Source organism: Mesocricetus auratus, unplaced genomic scaffold, assembly GCF_017639785.1.
Source record: "Mesocricetus auratus isolate SY011 unplaced genomic scaffold, BCM_Maur_2.0 Super-Scaffold_100033, whole genome shotgun sequence".
NCBI lineage: Eukaryota > Metazoa > Chordata > Mammalia > Rodentia > Cricetidae > Mesocricetus > Mesocricetus auratus.
The window spans coordinates 5,989,751-6,008,462 of NW_024429213.1; the positions used below are offsets into that span (position 1 = coordinate 5,989,751).

The 18,712-nt window shown below is 42.9% G+C and overlaps 1 protein-coding gene across 1 annotated transcript; it reads right to left on the reverse strand.

The window, feature by feature from the left end:
- Positions 1-1,384: 1,384 nt before the first annotated feature.
- LOC121135216 lies at positions 1,385-3,796 on the reverse strand. The gene has a single exon (XM_040733665.1). The coding sequence runs from the start codon at positions 3,794-3,796 to the stop codon at positions 1,544-1,546; it is 2,253 nt and encodes a 750-aa protein (XP_040589599.1). The 3' UTR covers positions 1,385-1,543.
- Positions 3,797-18,712: the final 14,916 nt, after the last annotated feature.

Sequence of the window (18,712 nt, forward strand, 5' to 3'; positions counted from 1 at the left end):
TTAAATGAAAGACAATATATCTAGCCATTTGTGCTAAGAGAGTGTCTGTGTGAGTGTGCGAGCGAGCGTGCGTGCGTGCGTGCATGCGTGTGTGTGTGTGTGTGTGTGTGTGTGTGTGTGTGTGTCACAAGGAGGGAGCAGCCTTATATACAGACTTACAGCACAGTGAAGAAACTCCAGGTGTAAGGGTTTATGTTTTTATAATTAGAGGTTGATGTCAGTGGGACAAGTGTGGGGCTGTAAGCCAGGACTAGAAAACAGGATGCACTGTGGTTGTTGGCTGACAGTCAACTCACAGAGACCCCATGGAGGCTGACACTCAACATATCACTCCTTTTTCTTTCCATTATCCTCCTTCCCCTATTTTTATTCCTCCCCCTTCCTTCTCCCCCTTTCTCTATCCCTCTCTCTCCTTTTCCTTCTCCTCTCCTCTCCTTCATCTTCAGTTCCTCCTTTTATTCTCACCTCCCCTCCTCTCCTCTACTCTCCTTATTCCTCGCCTTCTTATCTTCCTCCCCCTTCTCCTCCCTCAACTCTTCCTCCTCTTCCTTCTCCATACTTCTCTTCCCTCATTTCTTATTCCTCTCCCTTTCTCCTCCCTCACCTTCTCTTCTTCCTCTCCTCTCTCTACTCTTCCTCCCCTTCCCTCTTGCCTTCTCCACCCCGCCCTTCTCTCTATTTCTTGCTTCTCTCTCTTCCTATTCTTCTCTTCCTAACTCATCCTCTCCTGTTCTTCCTCCTCCCTCTTCTCCTCCTCCAACTCCTTATGCCCCTCTTCCTCCTTTCTATTCATTCCCTCCTTCCTTCTCCCCTCCTCTGCCTTTTCTTCTTTTTCCCTTTCTTCTTCCCCTCCTCAACTATTCCTCCTCCTTCTCCCTGCTCCTTCCCCATCTAGTCTTCCTCCTCCCCTCCTTTACCCTTCCCCCTCCTCCATCTCCTCTCCTCTTTCTTTCTCCCCTCCTCTTCTTCTACAACCATTCCTCTCCCCCCCTCTCTAACTCTCCCTCCTCCCTCTTCTTCTCCCCTCTCCAGCTCCCTCTCTTCCCTTTCCCTTTGCACACTTCCTTCCTTTCCTTCTCCTCAATCCCTCCTCCTTTCATGGTTGAAACTAAGGAATGAACCAGTGCCTGCTTAGCAATCATCTTCAATCATTTTTACATGTCAAAAGAATTTTACATTTTTAACTATATGCATGCATGTGTTTGTGGTATATCCATTATGTTGATCATTTGGCACTAGTAATGAGGGCGTTATATCATGTATATGAACAGCTAGTAGACACTCATGATGTGGAGGGGATAGAAGCACCAACATTCAAGCAATCTTGTCAGATAAGCAACACACAATCTTTAGTGAACATTATTTTATTGAAATACTGGTTAAATGTCATTAAATATCTATATTTCTATTCACAAAAATACTAAGCTGAAATACTAAGCCATGTTGTACCTTGATACTTTTCAAGAACATCAAATACAAAATGAAAACAACAAACACAGAAATGTTTACTTGTCTAGGTCATAATAGAGTGGTCAAAAGATCCTCAAAGGGCTTTAAAACAATATGCGACAGAAGCCATTTTGTAATTGCTGGCTGTAAACAGAGAAGAGGAATTCTCTGATAGGTAATTAAAGAAATCTTGCATATAACTGGACACTAACATTAGACTGCACCTATTAAGGGAAAAATTGGTCAATGCACTGCCAATATTCACAAATAATCGCAGGAGGTGTGACGCCCCATAAATCTGAGACATTGGAAGATCTGGGTAAGCCAGGAGGATTTCAGCATACTGGGGTTTTTCAAACTGGCAGAGGAGCTTGGTGCCCAGCATCCTGTTGAAATACTCTCTTATTCCATACACAAGTTCATCAACAGAATATTCCCCATTATCAGACTTTCCCTGTGATTTCACGAAGTTGACATAGTTTTCGAGAATGTGATCTACATTCTTTTCAGCAGGGAGTTGGAATAACTGCTTGTGCGTGTTTACCAAGTCCAAGTCCTCAACAATGCATGCTTTTAGTTCTCGAGGCAACTCCAATTCAACTCCCATTCTCATATTCACTGCCTGGATACGCTGTCCAGTGGTGACAGCCCCAGCCACATTCTGGTGAGTGGCCTGGGGTACTTGGCTGGTAGCATTGCCAATGCTGCTTTCTGGAGCATCCTGTGTGCTCTTGGGCACTGGCGCCGCAGGCATGGATCCTGAAGAGGGTGTCCCTACAGGAAAGTCTTTCTCCATGAAGTGATGACCTTCCTCCACTGAGCACCCATTCTTGCCTGTGTTACTTTCCTCATGAGTGTAGCTGTCATGAATCTCAACACTCTCACAAGAACCAAATTTCTTTTCCACTCTCCCTTTCTTGACAGAGAGCTGTCTCTTTTTCTTAGTAAGGTGGCCTCTCTCCCCATAGTGAGCTTTCTCTGCAGAATGGATACTCTTGGAAGACAGGTTTTTCTCTGCAGGACGACTCTTTTTAGGAGGGCAACTGCTCTCAGCAGATAGACGTTTCTCTGCACAGAGGCTTTTCTTTGGAAGCCTACCTCTCTCTGTGGGGAGATTTTGTCCTGCAGTGTGTCCCCTATCTGCTGACTGACCCTCCTCTGCAGGGCTGTTTTTCCTCAGAGGGTGACTTCTCCCCGTGGGGTGATCTTTCCCTGTGGAAGGTCTTTTCTCCACAGTGTCACCTCTTTCCACTGAGCCACCCTCTATTGCAGGGCAACTTTGGATGCAGTGACCTCTCCCTGTAGGGGTATCTTCACCTGCAAAGAGTCTGCTCTGTGCCAAGTAAACCCATTCGATTGAGCGACCCTCCTGTGCAGGGTGGCTTTTGATGGGGTGGCCTCTCCCTGGAGATCCACTCTTGTTTGCTGACCAACCCTTCTCTGCCAGATGACTTTTGTTGGCAGGCCAACCTCGCCCTACAGGGTGGTCTTCCTCAGTGGAGAGTTCTCTCTTCACAGAACGCTCTCCATCTATCCAGCGATCTCTCTGAGTACAGCTAAGTTTCTTCGCTGAGCTGTCTTTCTCTTCATGGTGATGATTTCCCACAGAGGGTCCTCTCCCGTCCAAGTAACCTTTCTTAGGAGATGGACTCTTCTTAGTAGAAAAACCTTTCTTTGCAGGTTGATCTCTCTCAGGAGTGTGGCCTCTCTCTTCATAGGGACCTCTCTCACCAAAACCACCTTCCTCTGTAGAACGATCTTTGTCTGTAAGACGTCTTTTCTTGTACAGGCAACCTCTCTGTGTAGGGAGATCTTTCTCAGCCGAGAGATGCTTCTCGAAACAGCAACTTTTCTCAAAACGGTGACGACTCTTCTCAGAGAATTGCTTCATGAACTGGTGTCTCCTGTCACAGGGTCCTTTTTTAGTAGCAGGACATTTTTCATCATCGCAAGGTTCTTTTTTAGTAGCAGGACATTTTTCATCATCGCAAGAGTCATTGTCAAACAGAAGCATCTTAGGCAAGGGGGTGTACCGCATAACGCAGTACATCCTAGCAATGCATCCTTTTTCTGCAATGTGATGCTTCTCGGTGGACGGCTTTTTCTCTGCTGAGCAGGTTTTCTCACCTGAGCAACCTCTCTCCACCGCGCCACGTTTTGTGGCTGGACGGCCCCGTGATCTTCTTGGAATACCCGACTGAAGTGATGTCGGCTCGGCTGACTTCTCTCCTGAGGAGCCATTTGTCACCTTTGTGACCCGCCTGCGGCTTGGTGTCAGACTCAGGAAGTCATCACCTTCAGCAAAACGCTGGTCAGGAACATGAGGCCCTTTCTCTCTGGCGCTCATTTAAGCGATCTTCTGACTTTATCTTGAAATAACAAATGAATTCCCAGATTTCCTGCGATTTTCTGGAAAACAGACTGGACACACAGCCCAGAAGGCTGCAGTCTGAATTAGTTCTACAACCAGGATCCAATCTCCTGGTTGTCCATCAAATTTAGCCCTTTTTAAGGACAGCAGAGGTGCGGCAGTGCGGAGCTCAAGTGCTCCACGTCCAACCGCCAGCTCAAAGTCTGGTTTCTCTGGCAACTATCTGTACACAAACGTCATCTTGGGGGCGGGCTTAGGCACTTCAACCAATCAGCGGTTTTATGTAAATTGTACGGCGTTCTATAGCCAAATGATTGGCCCACCACTCTGATGTCATAGCAATGGCGCCTGGGCAGGGGAGAAGACTTCCTTTTCTTTACTTTTTTTTTTTTTAAAGACCAGATTGTACTCAAATTCACAAAGATCCATCCCCAAGGTTCTGCCTCCTCAGTGCTGGCATTAAAGTCATGCATGCCCTACAAGTCTTTCTTGATTAATTCAATCTCCTTCCTGGGACCCTTTCTCTGCCTCAATCACTTGGTTCCTACTCTTCAGTCCTGAGTGCATGGGTGTGGAGAAGCTCTAGGCTTCAGGTTCCTGCAGCCCAGAGGGAGAGGGAGAAAAAGAAGGTCACATCATTGCTAGCCTCTCATAACTGAGGAAGAATAGGACTCTTAGCAATGAAAGATATATCTTGATAGAGGGGACCATTATAGGGGTAGGGAGAACCCTGGTGCCAGGGAAACTCACAGGAATCCACAAGGATGGCCCCAGCTGAGACTCCTAGCAATAGTACAGAGGGTGCCTGAATGGCCCTTCCCCTGTAATCAGATGGATGACTACCTAATTGTCATCACAGTGCCTTCATCCATTTAGTGATGGAAGAAGATGCAAAGATCCACAGCCAAGCACTGGGCTCCAGGGGTCCAGTTGAATGAAGAGAAGGAGAAGAGATCATATGACCAAGGAGGTTCAAGATCATAACAAGGAAACCCACAGAGACAGCCGACCCAAGCTTGTCAGCTCATGGATGCTAGACTGACAGATGAGAAGCCTGATTTGGAAAACTAGGCTTTCTGTGTGTGGGTGACAGTTGGATAACTTAGTCTGTTTTGGGGGTACCTAGAATTGGGACTAGGATCTGTACCTGGTGTATGAGCTGACTTTTTGAAACCTATTTTCTATGGTGGATGCTTTGCTCAGCATTGATGTAAGAGGGAGGAGATTGGTCCTACCTCAACTTGATATGCCAGGATTTGTTAACTCTTCATTGGAGGCCTTAGCCTTTCTGAGGAGTGGATGGAGGGGCAGTAGAAAATAGGTGGGGGAAACAGTGGGAGGAGAGGAGGAAGGAGATACAGCGGTTGGTATGTAAAATAAACAAAAACTTAAAAATAAAAAAAGGTCTCATTCCATCCTCCCTTTCTCCACTGTCATCAGGATTGGGCCACTTCTGAGTGTGGTAATGAGTTCATTTCCATTCTCCCTGAGAATATAAGAATGATACACTAATCTACTAAACTGTGTGTCTTATAAATTTGCAGATAGACTGAAAGTTAAAAAAAATGTAAAGGACATAAATTGCAACCTTGACAGTAGAGTGGCAATATAAGTATCAGACAAAATACACGTTAAAATAAAAACTTTACAAGGATAAAGAATGTTCTGTAATGATGAAGGGGTTGAACCATCATGAGGCTGTCACAATCACGAACATGTAATCATCTGAGAACAGAAAAAAACCACCTGAAGCAAAAAGCTACAGAAATACAACAAAACTACTAATGGGAGATTTCAATTAGTACTTTCAGCAACAGTTAGAACACTAGAGAGATGGTAAAATATGATAAAAAGTTGAACAACACTAGAACCAAATAATCCTAGGAACACATCTACACAACAATCCACCCAAGAGAAGCAGAATAGACATTTTTCTCAGGTGTATATGGAGCATTCTTTGTTAGATAATACACTGCCAAGAAGAAAAAAATTAAGTATGCTCTTTAACCACAAAGGAATGAAGATAGAAGTCAATAACAAGGAAATTTATGAAAATAAAAATCTGTGGAAATTATCTAGTGTAACAATGTGTAAGAGAAGAAATGAAAAAGGGAAGTTAGAAAATGTGATGAAAACACAACACCTGGTAGAGAATGCCTACAATCCCAGCCACTTGGACAGCAGTCAAAGCAGGAGAACTGAAATTTCAACTACAGAGAAAAAAATCACTGGAAATTTAAAAAGCTCAAATGAAACAAAATATATGAATATCTATAAGTCATTACTAAATTAATCCTTATGGAAAGTTTTAAACTTTGAGTGCCTGTTTAAAAAATACAAGAAAAGGGGACTGCAGAGATGGCACAACAGTTACAGGTCCTTGTTCTTGCAAAGGATCCTACTTTGGTTCCCTCAAGCCATATCCAGCAGTCACAACCATCTGCATCTGTAGCTTCAAGGGATATTGTAACATGACAAACAAAACACCCATAGATTGACTTTGGAGTTCAAGTATAGTTATGGTTAAGTTTCTTTTGATACTAAATGATCTTAATTTAAGTATTAAATTTTTTAAGTTCAGACATAACAAGTAAAATTATAATTTCCTAATCTTATATAGGGGTTACTAATTTATTATGAACTGTAAAGATAATTTAGATGACAAATTATTGGTCAGTCTTGCTCAGTACAAATGTAATTAATTTACAACTTGGAGGGAGAGACCAATTTTTATATCCCATCACACTGTGGCCAATACTAAGCCTAAAGCAAGTAAAAATTGTTTAATGTAAAATAATTTTCAAAATCGTATATATTGTTTATAAAAGACTAAATTCTTGAATGTTAAATTTCCTGCATTGCAGGAAACCCCCAACTCAAGCAGTTCCCTTGGAAAGAGCAACATCCCAGCAGAGTAAGTTGCATGCTAGCTCATTAAAAGATAAGGATACATCATAAGTAAGACCAGCCAGAAGTCTGCTAAGTCTGCTAATTCTGCCTCTGGCTGCATAGGTCTGACCAGCTCTGGCTATATAGGTCAAACCAGAATAAAAAGTACTCCCCTTTATCTAAAAGGTAAATTACTCCTCATGACTCACATAACAGGGATACCCTCTCTTACCCAGTGAAGGATCTGAGAGTCTACATCCACATCCTAAATGTCTCAAATAACAGGGAAGCAGACAGCAGATGCCTCAATGCATCCTGAATGTCTCCTGAACTGACATAAGAGGATGCTTTGAACAGGGGAACCTTGTACCTAAGCCTACCACCTGACTGGTATGGGACCAACATGCTTCTTAAATTGCCCATGCCCTTTACCCTGGCATCTGATTGTTTCTCTTAGAACAGCTAATTGCACAATCTATTCTCTAACTTCCCATGTTCCCTTCTTACAGGAGGATGACAGATGGATACGCTATCGTCAAAATCACAGCTTTGAGAATTATCCGGATTATGCAAGAGCTACCATTGACAGCTAGTTTTTTATCTGCAGAGTCAACAAATGGTTCTATTAAGTGATATCCCAAATCGCCATGCACAAAACTTAAGTCCAAATGGATCAAAGACCTCAATATAAATCCAGCCACACTGAACCTCTTAGAAGAGGAAGTGGGTGGTACACTTGAACGAATTGGTACAGGAGACAGCTTCCTGAACATAACACCAGTAGCACAGACAGTGAGATCGACAATTAATAAATGGGACCTCCAGAAACTGAGAAGCTTCTGTAAGGCAAAGGACACAGTCAGCAAGACAAAAGGCAGCCCAAAGAATGGGAAAAGATATTCACTAATCCCACATCTGACAGAGGGCTGATCTCCAAACTTTACAAAGAACTCAAGAAGCAAGTCTCCAAAATATCAAAGGACCCAATTAAAAAGTGGTCTGCAGAACTAAATAGAGAATTTTCAGTAGAGAAGTCTAAAATGGCTGAGAGGCACTTGAGAAAGTGCTCAACATCCTTAGCCATCCAGGAAATGCAAATCAAAACAACTCTGAGATGCCATCTTACTCCTGTCAGAATGGCTAAAATCAAAAACACCAAAGAAGGTCCAGGGAAGCAGCTGTTCCAGGGGCAGCATCAGGTAAACAGGCTGGCTTCTGGGCCTGTGTTCCAGTGCCTGAGGATTGCCTGGGAACAGCACAGAGCTCCCAATCCTGGCAGGAGCCAAGCACCCCAGACTCCAGGTCTTCTCTCCCACCAACGAGACCAGGAAACTAGAGGAGCCAGGGAGTCCAGGGAAGCAGCTGTTCAGACAGCAGCATCAGGTAAACAGGCCTGCTTCTGGGCCTGTATTCCAGTGCCTGGGGGATCACCTGGGAACTGCACAGAACTTCCAATCATGGTGGGAGCCAAAGGCCCCAGACTCAAGGACTTCTCTCCCACCAACGAGACCAGGAAAGCAGAGGAGCCAGGGAAATCAGGGGAGCAGCTGTTCAGGCTGCAGGATCAGGTACAACAGGATCCAGCATAGGGTCCAGGGGACCAGGTAGGAGGCTAAGTGCCCCAGATTCCTGTTCTTCTTCTCCACCCACGGGACCAGAATGAGGACAAGGAATAGAAGAACTACCAGATTGTTGGACTTTCTAGTACCCACCAAAAGGGAACTCTGGTCTCCTAACCACCAGACCAGTAAGGGGCTCATTCTGCACTCACTAGAAGCAGAGATGGGAAAGACAATACAAAAACACACTCAGCAACAGAAAAACAAATATGACACCACCAGATTCTAGAGACTCCACAAGAGCAAGACTCCAACATTCCAATGCGAACGAAGTAGAAGAAAACAACCTTAAAGCCACTTTCATGAAAATGATAGAGGCCTTAAAGAGAATATAGGAAAATCCCTCAAAGAAATGGAAGAAAAAACAAACCAAAAAAATGCAAGAAATGGAAGAAAAACAAAGCAAAAAATGCAAGAATTGGAAGAAGAAACATACGAAAAAAGGCAGGAAATGGAAGAAGAAACAAAGCAAAAAATGCAAGAAATGGTAGAAAAAACAAAGCAAAAAAAAATGAAAGAAATGGAAGAAGAAACAAACCACAAAAGGCAGGAAATGGAAGAAGAAACAAAGCAAAAAATGCAAGAAATGGAACAAAAAGCAAACCAAAAAATACAAGAAATGGAAGAAAGAACAAACCAAAAAATTCATAAAAGGCAACAAATGGATGAAAAGATAAACTGATAATTGCAAGAAGCAATGCAAACACTGCAAGGGTTGAAAACCCTTCTACTTCTATTGTGTGGAATACTTTGTGAAGAATTGGTATAAGCTGTTCTTTGAATTTCTGGTAGAATTCTGCACTGAGGCCATCTGGACCTGGACTTTTTTTGGTTGGGAGACTTTTGATGACTGCTTCTAATTTCCATAGGGGTTATAGTTCTATTTAAATTGCTTATCTGTTCTTGATTTAGTTTTGTCAAGTGATAGCTATCCAGGAAGTCATCCATTTCCTTTAAATTTTTGAATTTTGTGGAGTACAGGTTTTCAAAGTATGACCTGATGATTCTCTGGATTTCCTCAGAGTCTGTTGTTATGTCCCCCTTTTCATTTCTGATTTTGTTAATTTGGATGTTCACTCTCTGTTGTTTGGTAAGTTTGGACAAAGGTTTGTCTATGTTGTTGATTTTCTCAAAGAACCAACTCTTCGTTGCATTGATTCTTTGTATTGTTTTCCTAGTTTCTACTTTATTGATTTCAGCCCTCAGTTTGATTATTTCCTGGTGTCTACTCCTCCTGGGGGAGTTTGCTTCTTTGCGTTATAGAGCTTTCAGCTGTGCTGTTGATTCTCTAGTATAACTATTCTCCAGTTTCTTCATGTGGGCACTTAGTGCTATGAACTTCCTCCGTAGCACTGCTTTCAAAGTGTCCCATAGGTTTGGGTATGTTGTGTCTTCATTCTCATTGAATTCGAGGAAGTCTTTAATTTCTTTTTTATTTCTTCTTTGACCCAGGAATGGTGCAGATGTGCATTATTCAATTTCCATGAGTTTGTAGGTTTTCTGCAATTTGTGTTGTTGTTGAATTCTAATTTTAAAGCATGGTGGTCTGATAAGATGCATGGAGTTATTCCAATTTTTTTTGTAGCTGCTGAGGTTTGATATGTTGCCAAGTATGTAGTCGATTTTGAGAAGGTTCCATGTGGTTGTGAGAAGAAGGTATATTCTTTTTTATGTGGATGAAATGTTTTATAGATGTCTGTTAATCCCAGTTGGGTCATTACTTCTATTAGACCCTTTGCTTCTTTGTTGAGTTTCTATCTGGAATTCCTGTCTAATGGTGAGAGTGGTGTGTTGAAATCTCCCACTATAACTGTGTGGTGCTTTATGTGTGATTTAAGTTCTAATAATGTTTCTTTCACAAATGTGGATGCCTTTGTATTTGGGGCATAGATGTTCAGGACAGACAATTCATCTTGGTGGATTTCACCTGTGATGAGTATGTAATGACCTCCTTCATCTCTTTTGATTGATTTTATTTTAAAGTCTAGTTTGTTAGCTATTAGGATTGCTACCACTGCTTGTTTCTTGGGTCCATTTGATTGAAAATTTTTTCCCAACCTTTAACTCTCAGGTAATGTCTGTCTTTGAGGGTGAGGTGTGTTTCTTGTATGCAGCAGAAGGAAGGGTTCTGTCTTCGAATCCATTCTGCTAGCTTGTGTCTTTTTATGGGTGAGTTAAGGCCATTAATGTTGAGGGATATTAATGACCATTGATTTCTCATCTTTCTTCCATTTGCAATGGTTGTTGGTGGTGGAATTATGTGTGGAATTTCAGCCCTTTGTTCTTTTGGCTGTTGGTAGAGAGGGATTCTCTAATGCCTATGTTTTTCTCATTGTAGTTAGCTTCCTTGGGTTGTGGTTTTCCTTCCAAAACTTTCTGTAGGGCTGGGTTAGTGGATACGTATTGCTTGAATCTAGTTTTGTCATGGAATATCTTGTTTTCTCCATCTATAGTGATTGAGAGCTTTGCTGGGTATAGTAGTCTGGGCTGGCATCTATGGTCTCTTACTGTTGGTAGAATATCTATCCAGGACCTTCTGGATTTCAGAGTTTCCATGGAGAAGTCAGGTGTAATTCTGCTAGGTCTGCCTTTATATGTTACTTGTCCTTTTTCCTTAGCTGCTCTTAATATTCTTTCTTTATTCCGTATATTTGGGGTCTTGATTATTATGTGGCGAGGGGACTTTTTTTTGTGGTCCACTCTATTTGGTGTTCTGTAAGATTCTTGTACCTTCATTGGCATGTCTTTCTTAAGGTTGGGAAAGTTTTCTTTTATGATTTTGTTGAATATGTCTTCTGCCCCTTTGAGGTGGTCTTCTTCTCCTTGTTCTATACCTATTACTCTTAGGTTTGGTCTTTTCATGGTGTCCCATATTTCCTGGATGTTTTGTGTTAAGGATTTGTTGGACTTAAGGTTTTCTTTGGTTGATGAATCCATTTCTCCTAGTGTATCTTCAACACTTGAGATTCTCTCTTCCATCTCTTCTATTCTGTTGGTAATGCTTGTATCGGTAGTACCTGACTGTTTGCCCAGCTTTCCTATTTCCTGCTTTTCTTCAGATTGTGTTTTTTTTTTATTGTCTCTATTTCAGTTTTCAACCCTTGCAGTATTTGTATTGCTTCTTGCAATTTTCGGTTTATCTTTTCGTCCATTTGTTGCCTTTTATGAATTTTTTGGTTTGTTCTTTCTTCCATTTCTTGCATTTTTTGCTCTGTTTCTTCTTCCATTTCTTTGAGGGATTTTCCTATATCCTCTTTTAGGGCCTCTATCATTTTCATGAAAGTAGTTTTAAGGTCATTCTCTTCTGCTTCATTCGCATAGGAATGTTGGAGTCTTGCTCTTGTGGAGTCTCTAGAATCTGATGGTGTCATATTTGTTTTTCTGTTGCTGAGTGTGTTTTCGTATTGTCTCTTTCCCATCTCTTCTTCTAGTGGGTGCAGAATGAGCCCCTTATTGGTCGGGTGGTTAGGGGACCAGAGTTCCCTTTTGGTGGGTGCTAGCAAGTCCAATAATCTGATGGTTCTTCTATTCCTTGTCCTCGTTCTGGTCCCATGGGTGGAGAAGAAGAACCGGAATCTGGGGTGCTTAGCCTCCCACCTGGTCCCCTGGACCCTTTGATGGATCCTGTTGTACCTGATCCTGAGGCCTGAACAGCTGCTCCCCTGGTCTCCCTGGCTCCTCTGGTTTCTTGGTCTCGTTGGTGGGAGAGAAGACCTGGAGTTTGGGGTGTTTGGCTCCCGCCATGATTGGAAGTTCTGTGCAGTTCCCAGGCGATCCCCCAGGCACCGGAATACAGGCCCAGGAGCAGTGCCTGTTGTACCTGATGCTACCGCCGGAACAGCTGCTTCCCTGGACACCTTTATCATTTATTTTTAAGTTTAAATTTAGATTAGAAACAAGATTGCTTCACAAGTCAGTTCCAGGTCCCTCTCCTTTTCCTTCCCCTCCTTCTATGCCCTCCCCCCAATATAAAAAGTTTTTTTAACCCCTAAACTATTGAGACCCATGGACTTAGAAGCTACTCCAAGCCCTTTGCCAGACTTAGGTCATTATCTTACTGCATAAGAAGAAATGAACACCCCAGTTTCTAATTAGCATATGGTGCTTATGGCTGTGATCTTAATTTTTAGCTTTTCAATTTAAGTACAAATATTAACAATAAAAGCATTTTATAAGTACAAATTTCCTATGGCCATATATATACTGTTCTTAAAATTTTTTAATTTCAAAATGTCTTTCTGCAGCATGAAAAATAAATTACCCTTTATGCCTTTAAAACCATTATCACCTGGGTGACTATTAAATTACAAAGTTTAGCTGCCTGAGCAAGATACATTCATGTGTATAGAAACATTGAGATGTAACATCAGCATTTTAAAATCTATTTTTTAAAAACCTGCCTTTAGGACAGGACATAAATCATCATATAAAAATCTATCTCAAAATCCAAGTTATCTTGGAGATCTGTTGTTGCCTCGTAGTTAGGCCCACTCCACCTTTACGTGATCACCTTCAATCAAGATGGAGGTTAAAGTTTGTGACATCCATCTCTTTTCAACTCCAGCAAAATGGAGACCAGCCATGTGACTGACTAAAAAATGGTGTCAATCCAAATTGTGAAGTGACTTCCCCCCCCAGCCCTCGGTTTTAGCAGCCATGACAGGCTAACATGGTCTCGTATGACCTTGCTGCTCCTGACGTGGTCACTAGGAGGTCAGATGCCCTCCTAGTGACAAGGAACCAATCAGAAGTTAGCTGGCAGGGCTGTACTTTATGGCTCTGGGTGCACTTTATGGACAAGTGCACAACAGTGATGTGCAGAGCATAGCAACCACTCTGGGATGACCTATGGGCCATAACAACCAGTTGACCAATCAACACAGGGTAAGTCGTTCAAACCTGGAAGCGCACCAATCCTGAGACTGTTTCATACCCCTAGACACTCCCCTTACGCAGCTGCCCTTTAAGATCCCCACCTCACGATTTCTCGGGGTCTTTCTCCAGTCATCTGCTGCAGTCTTTCTCCAGCCATCCTCCATGGTGGATTGATGAAAGGCCAGAGCTAATGAGGTTAGCTGGTTAAACAACTTTGCTTTTTCATCAAAATGGGCCTCTTGGTGATTTGGGGGTTCAGTATTTGGCCACAACAATTGTAATCATGTCATTATGGTTCTTTTAAAATTACCTATGCATAGATTTTAAATTATCAACTCCCAGTGTTACTAGTTTTAATGTTTTAACTAGTTTTACTTTTTGGCAGATTCTTAACCATATCCAACAAAATAAACTTGTATTAAAGTAGACAATGTTCACATAAGCCAAATCAATGTTTTTCTCTTTGGCCATTCTGCTTTTGTTCGTTTGTTTGTTTCTTCTCTGTCACAGTGTCAGGGGCTCAGACTGACAGAGCAACACAGAGGAATGCTACGCCTGGGTGTAGTAAAGGAAGAGCCATAATCAAACTCCAGCGGCAGCTTTTCAATAAAACACTTTTAACACTGCCTCCATCCAAAAGACATCTGAATTCCTGATAACCCTAATACAGTGACCAGAGCTCAGAGATAAATTCTCAGTTATATCCATAAATGACTGGCTGCTGTCAGCATTAGACAGCAAAATTATCCAAACCATTTCTGTTTCAGCTCTGTGCTTGTAACAAAATTTATTATCACATCAGAAAACACAGACAGAACTGTCCAACAGAACAAGCATACACAACTTTCTCGAGAAATAGACAAAACTTTTTAACAAGACAAACAAAACCTTTTAAGCAGAATTAACCTAGTATGATCAAATTTTTAACTTTCATTATCATTTTTCTTTCAAAATCATTGTTTGCAGGTTTGTGAAACCACAACAAACATAGTTCACATCCCCCTCTGGCCTTCTACAACTTTATATATACCTTCAGTCCATTCCTTTGATTCCTCAGATATTTTTACTTCAGACAAATTTCTCTTTCACTTTCCCTCTCTTTATTGTTTTAGTCTCCTACCTTTTCTCTCATTTCTCAGTCAACATAAAAACTTTTATCAATAACTCTAAACTTGTATCAATACATTGAATCCTGAGACTAACACGCCTTTTTTAACCAATAATAATTTGTAACCTGCCCCTCTAAACTATGACAGATATTTATAACCCCTTGGATCTGAATGACCAGGCCAGCCCTGGTGAAGGGAAGTCTGACTACAGTGTTGCAACAGAAACCTAGCACCCATAGGTTGTAACTTCCCACCACAAAGTCAAACCTGTTTGGCCACAAGTCCAGGTGGGCAGCTCTCAGGGCAGGTTGCCAGGGAATTCCATCTACCAGCATGGGAGGGGGAAGCACACTGCATGGTGGCAGGGCATTGTTAACTTCTTTGGCCATAGCAATTAACCCAGATTCTCTCTTTAACATCCGCACAGTTTATTGACTGCCCCCTGCAAGAATTGTAGCTTGCTACAGGCCAGAGAGCAAGAGAACAGCAGAGAGAGACAGACCTTGCCATCTCTCCTCTCTCTGTCCCTCTCTGTCTCTCTCTGTCTCTCTCTGTCTCTCTCTGTCTCTGTCTCTCTCTGTCTCTGTCTCTGTCTCTGTCTCTCTCTCTCTCTCTCTCTCTCTCTCTCTCTCTCTCTCTCTCTCTCTGGAAAGTGAAGGAGATTAGTAAACAGAAATAACTATCAATGACACACCGCCTCTCTTGCTGTTAGGGAGTCCCACCTACCAGGGGGGCCCCATGTGGCAGCAGCTACCAGCTTTTCTCAGACCTGAACACACATAGCAGAACAGCAACATAGCAACAGTCAGACAAAGACAAAAGAGCACTCATTTATCTACCTGCAGGCTTTATCAGATGCTCCACATGGGTGGTGGTGAGAGGAAGGTTTCTTCCTCAGTTCCCTGATGAAGGAGTGGGGGCAGAGGCAGAGGTATCAGATTTCTGGGGCTGGCATTCCTACTTCAGGGTAAAAAACCTGTGACTCTCTTGGGGGAAAATGCATCATAGTTTCCTACACAGACATGCAGACATGTAGGGAATTTGGTTGGGGTGTCCTGGTCCTCCACAGATGATGCCCTTGGTTTTTACTGTAAGAGACAAATCAAAAGTTCCCTCTGGGCCCAGTAAGCATTACAGGTGTGCCACTGCTTTTATGTCCTTCCAATGGGTCAGGCAGAGATCTAGATGGGAGGAAGGTGTCTGTTCTATGTTAGGTTGGGTCCAAGTCAAAGTCTGTACAGCCAATATAACAAGACAAACACAACACTAAGACAAAGGGTCCAACTCAGAGACTTGTAAGTTTCACATTTCTTCAGATAGCCTGTGCCCTCTCTGTCAGGGGGAGGCTCTATCAGGGCAAAGACAGGACAGATGGGAGGAGAACTCCCCAGCAGGTTAATCCGATCCTTGACAGGACCCCCACTCAGCTCAGATGGCAGGTTAATCTGACCCTCAGTGGGATCTCTACCCAGATGAGGAATCAGGTCTCTCCTGGCTCCCTAGGTCTGACCCTCTAGTGCTTCCACCAAATTCCCTTTGATCTGTCAGATAAAGGTTGTTTCACTGGCTAACTGAAAATAAAAGACACAGAACTGCACAGATACCACAGACATGGATACAACAAACACAGGTATGACAGGCACACAGAAACTCACTCTACCACTTGGAGGTGAAACCAAAAGATGGCTGTATACAGATGTGGCAATGAATTAACTGTTTGAGGTAGAAATACACTCACCCAACTGACTTGTGAAGCAACCTTGTTTCTTATCTAAATTTAAACTGAAAAATAAAAAAAAAGAAATACACTCACCCTCTACAGAAGAACTCAAGGTACTCAGGGGAAACAATCACTTCAAACAAGTATTCGACCAACATGCAGTGAGCAGGCTTCACAGAAACCAGAGCTCCAACAGCCAGAAATAGAAAAAGGAACCTGTCCTGGCAAAACAGAAAGTTACCAGATGTTTGGCACTCCAAGACTCAGCCGAAGGGGATCATGGTGGGATTTGGGGATCTGGACCGGCCTCTAAGTGTTATGCCCAGAATCTGAACCCCTAGAAAACATCAAGAGACCAGATCCAATGAAACAGCAAAGAGTATTTTTAATTTATAAGTTAACACCGGTCCTCTGCCTCCTCGGTCTCCTTTCCCTATTCCTTGCCTTCCTTCATCTTCCCCTTCTTTTCCCATCCTCTCCATCAGAGCTAGCCTGAAGCTAAGGGGTCGAAGCATGCCTCAAACCCTGGATTTTCTCATCCTGAGAGCAGCAGGAGTTGTTTGCCCCACCCCCTTGTGCAGATGCCAGCGGGGTGTCTCTACACAATAGCCTTTCTCCATGGAGTGATGACCTTCCTCCACAGAGCACCCATTCTAGCCTTTGTTACTTTCCTCATGAGTGTAGCTGTCGTGAATCTCAACACTCTCACCAGAACCAAATTTCTCTTCCACGCTCCCTTTCTTGGCAGAGAGCTGTCTCTTTTTCTTAGCAAGGTGGGCTCTCTCTACAGAGTGAACTTTCTCTGTGGAGTGAATTCTCTTGTAAGGTAGGTTTTTCTCTGCAGGATGACTCTTTTTTGGGGAGGGCAACTGCTCTCGGCAGATAGATGTTTCTCTGCACAGAAGCTTTTCTTTGAAAGCCTACCTCTTCCAGTGAGGTGACTTTTCCTTGCAAATGGACCACTACCTGCTGACTGACCCTCCTCTGCAGGGCTGTGTTTCCTCAGAGGGTGACTTCTCCCTGTGGGGTGATCTTTCCCTGTGGAAGGTCTTTTCTTCACAGTGGTAGCTCTTTCCACTGAGCAACCCTCCACTGTAGGACACCTTTGGATGTGGTGACCTCTCCATGTAGGGGTATCTTCACCTGCAAAGAGTCTGCTCCCAGCCAAGGTAACACATTCCACTGAGCAACCCTCCTTTGCAGGGTGGCTTTTGATGCAGCAACCTATCCCTGGAGATCCACTCTTGTTTGCTGACCAAACCTTCTCTGCCAGGTGACTTTTGTTGGCAGGCCGACCTCGCCCTACAGGGTGATTTTCTTCAGTAGAGAGTTGTCTCTTCACAGAATGTTTTCCAACTATCCAGCCATCTCTCTGAGTACAGCTAAATTTCTTGGCTGAGTGGCCCTTCTCCTCGAGGCCCCAAATGATATGACAGACTTTTATGATCCCCTATGGAAGGCCTCACCCTCTCTGGGGAGTGGATGAGGGGTGGTTTGGTGGGTGGGTAGGGGTCATGGGAGGGAGAGAGAACTGGGATTGATATGCAAAATAAGATTGTTTCTAATTTAAACAAATTTTATATTAAAAAACCACTCAGCTTCTAAAATGGGAGTCATTCTGGTGATAAATGTTGCCCTGGGACGAGGGGCAGGAGACAAGCTGTAAATCAGAGAACTTGGAATCTCCAACTTCATTTCAAGCAGAGTGTAGAGAAGCCTATTTGTAAAGCACTCAAAAACAGCAGAGGTTGTGATGAAAAGCAATTGGGAAGTGATTGTTCGATTCATTGAGAAATATAGATAAACTGCAGACTGGCTAGCTTGCTGCTGAGAAAAAGCTGCAGGAGAAGGCAGGCTTTCTAGGGTCAGAATGTGTTTCCAATACTGACATCAAGCACTTTGGCCAAACCAAACTTTTCTTTTTTCTTTCTTTTCTTTTTAGCAAAAAAAAATTCTTTGGTAATTTCATCCATGCATATAGTGTGTCCTGATATAATTCACCCCCAATAACTTCCCCTTTTCTTTCTTCCCTTGACCCTCTTCTATCACTTTCCCTCCCAGCTTCATGTGTTCTTTTTTAAAAGCCTGATGGTTCTTCTTGGAGCTACCTGTATGAGCATGGGTGTAGGGAAATCTTCCGGAGCATAGGGATCCTCTCAGGGGCTATGCCCTGAAGAAAACTGAATCTCCATATGCCCAGCTGTCATTAATTACCAACAGTTCCTCAGCTGGGCATACAAGTTTCATGAGCCCCTCAAGCAATGCTTCTTGGTGATGCAGGCCTATAGTTCCCGAACTTGGAAAATGGGGACAGGAGGATAACAAGTTCAGTGTTAATCAAGGGCATCCTTAGCTATATGGTGGTTTTGAGGTCAGCCTGGGCTACCCGACACCCTGTCTCAAACAAAAGTAAAGAAAGAAACAAACATACAAATCGAGGTCAAAAGATTTTATATTTGATTGTATGTATCATAATAATGAAGCAATTGACTGACAGTCCCTGGAATTTAACAGATACAAGTGCTCAAGGAAGGAGAAAGAGGGGCCTGTAAAATTTCTATAACCTTAGGGTGACTTGAGAGGCATGCCACAGCTTTGTGTTAGAGGAACAATATCAGAGGCTTCCCATGAGGGAGTAGACTTCACTAAAATAACCCAGCCATTGACAGAGGAAAACAAG

Coding starts and splice junctions, on each gene's coding strand:
- LOC121135216 (XM_040733665.1), bottom strand. CDS start 3,796: ATGAGCGCCAGAGAGAAAGGGCCTCATGTTCCTGACCAGCGTTTTGCT.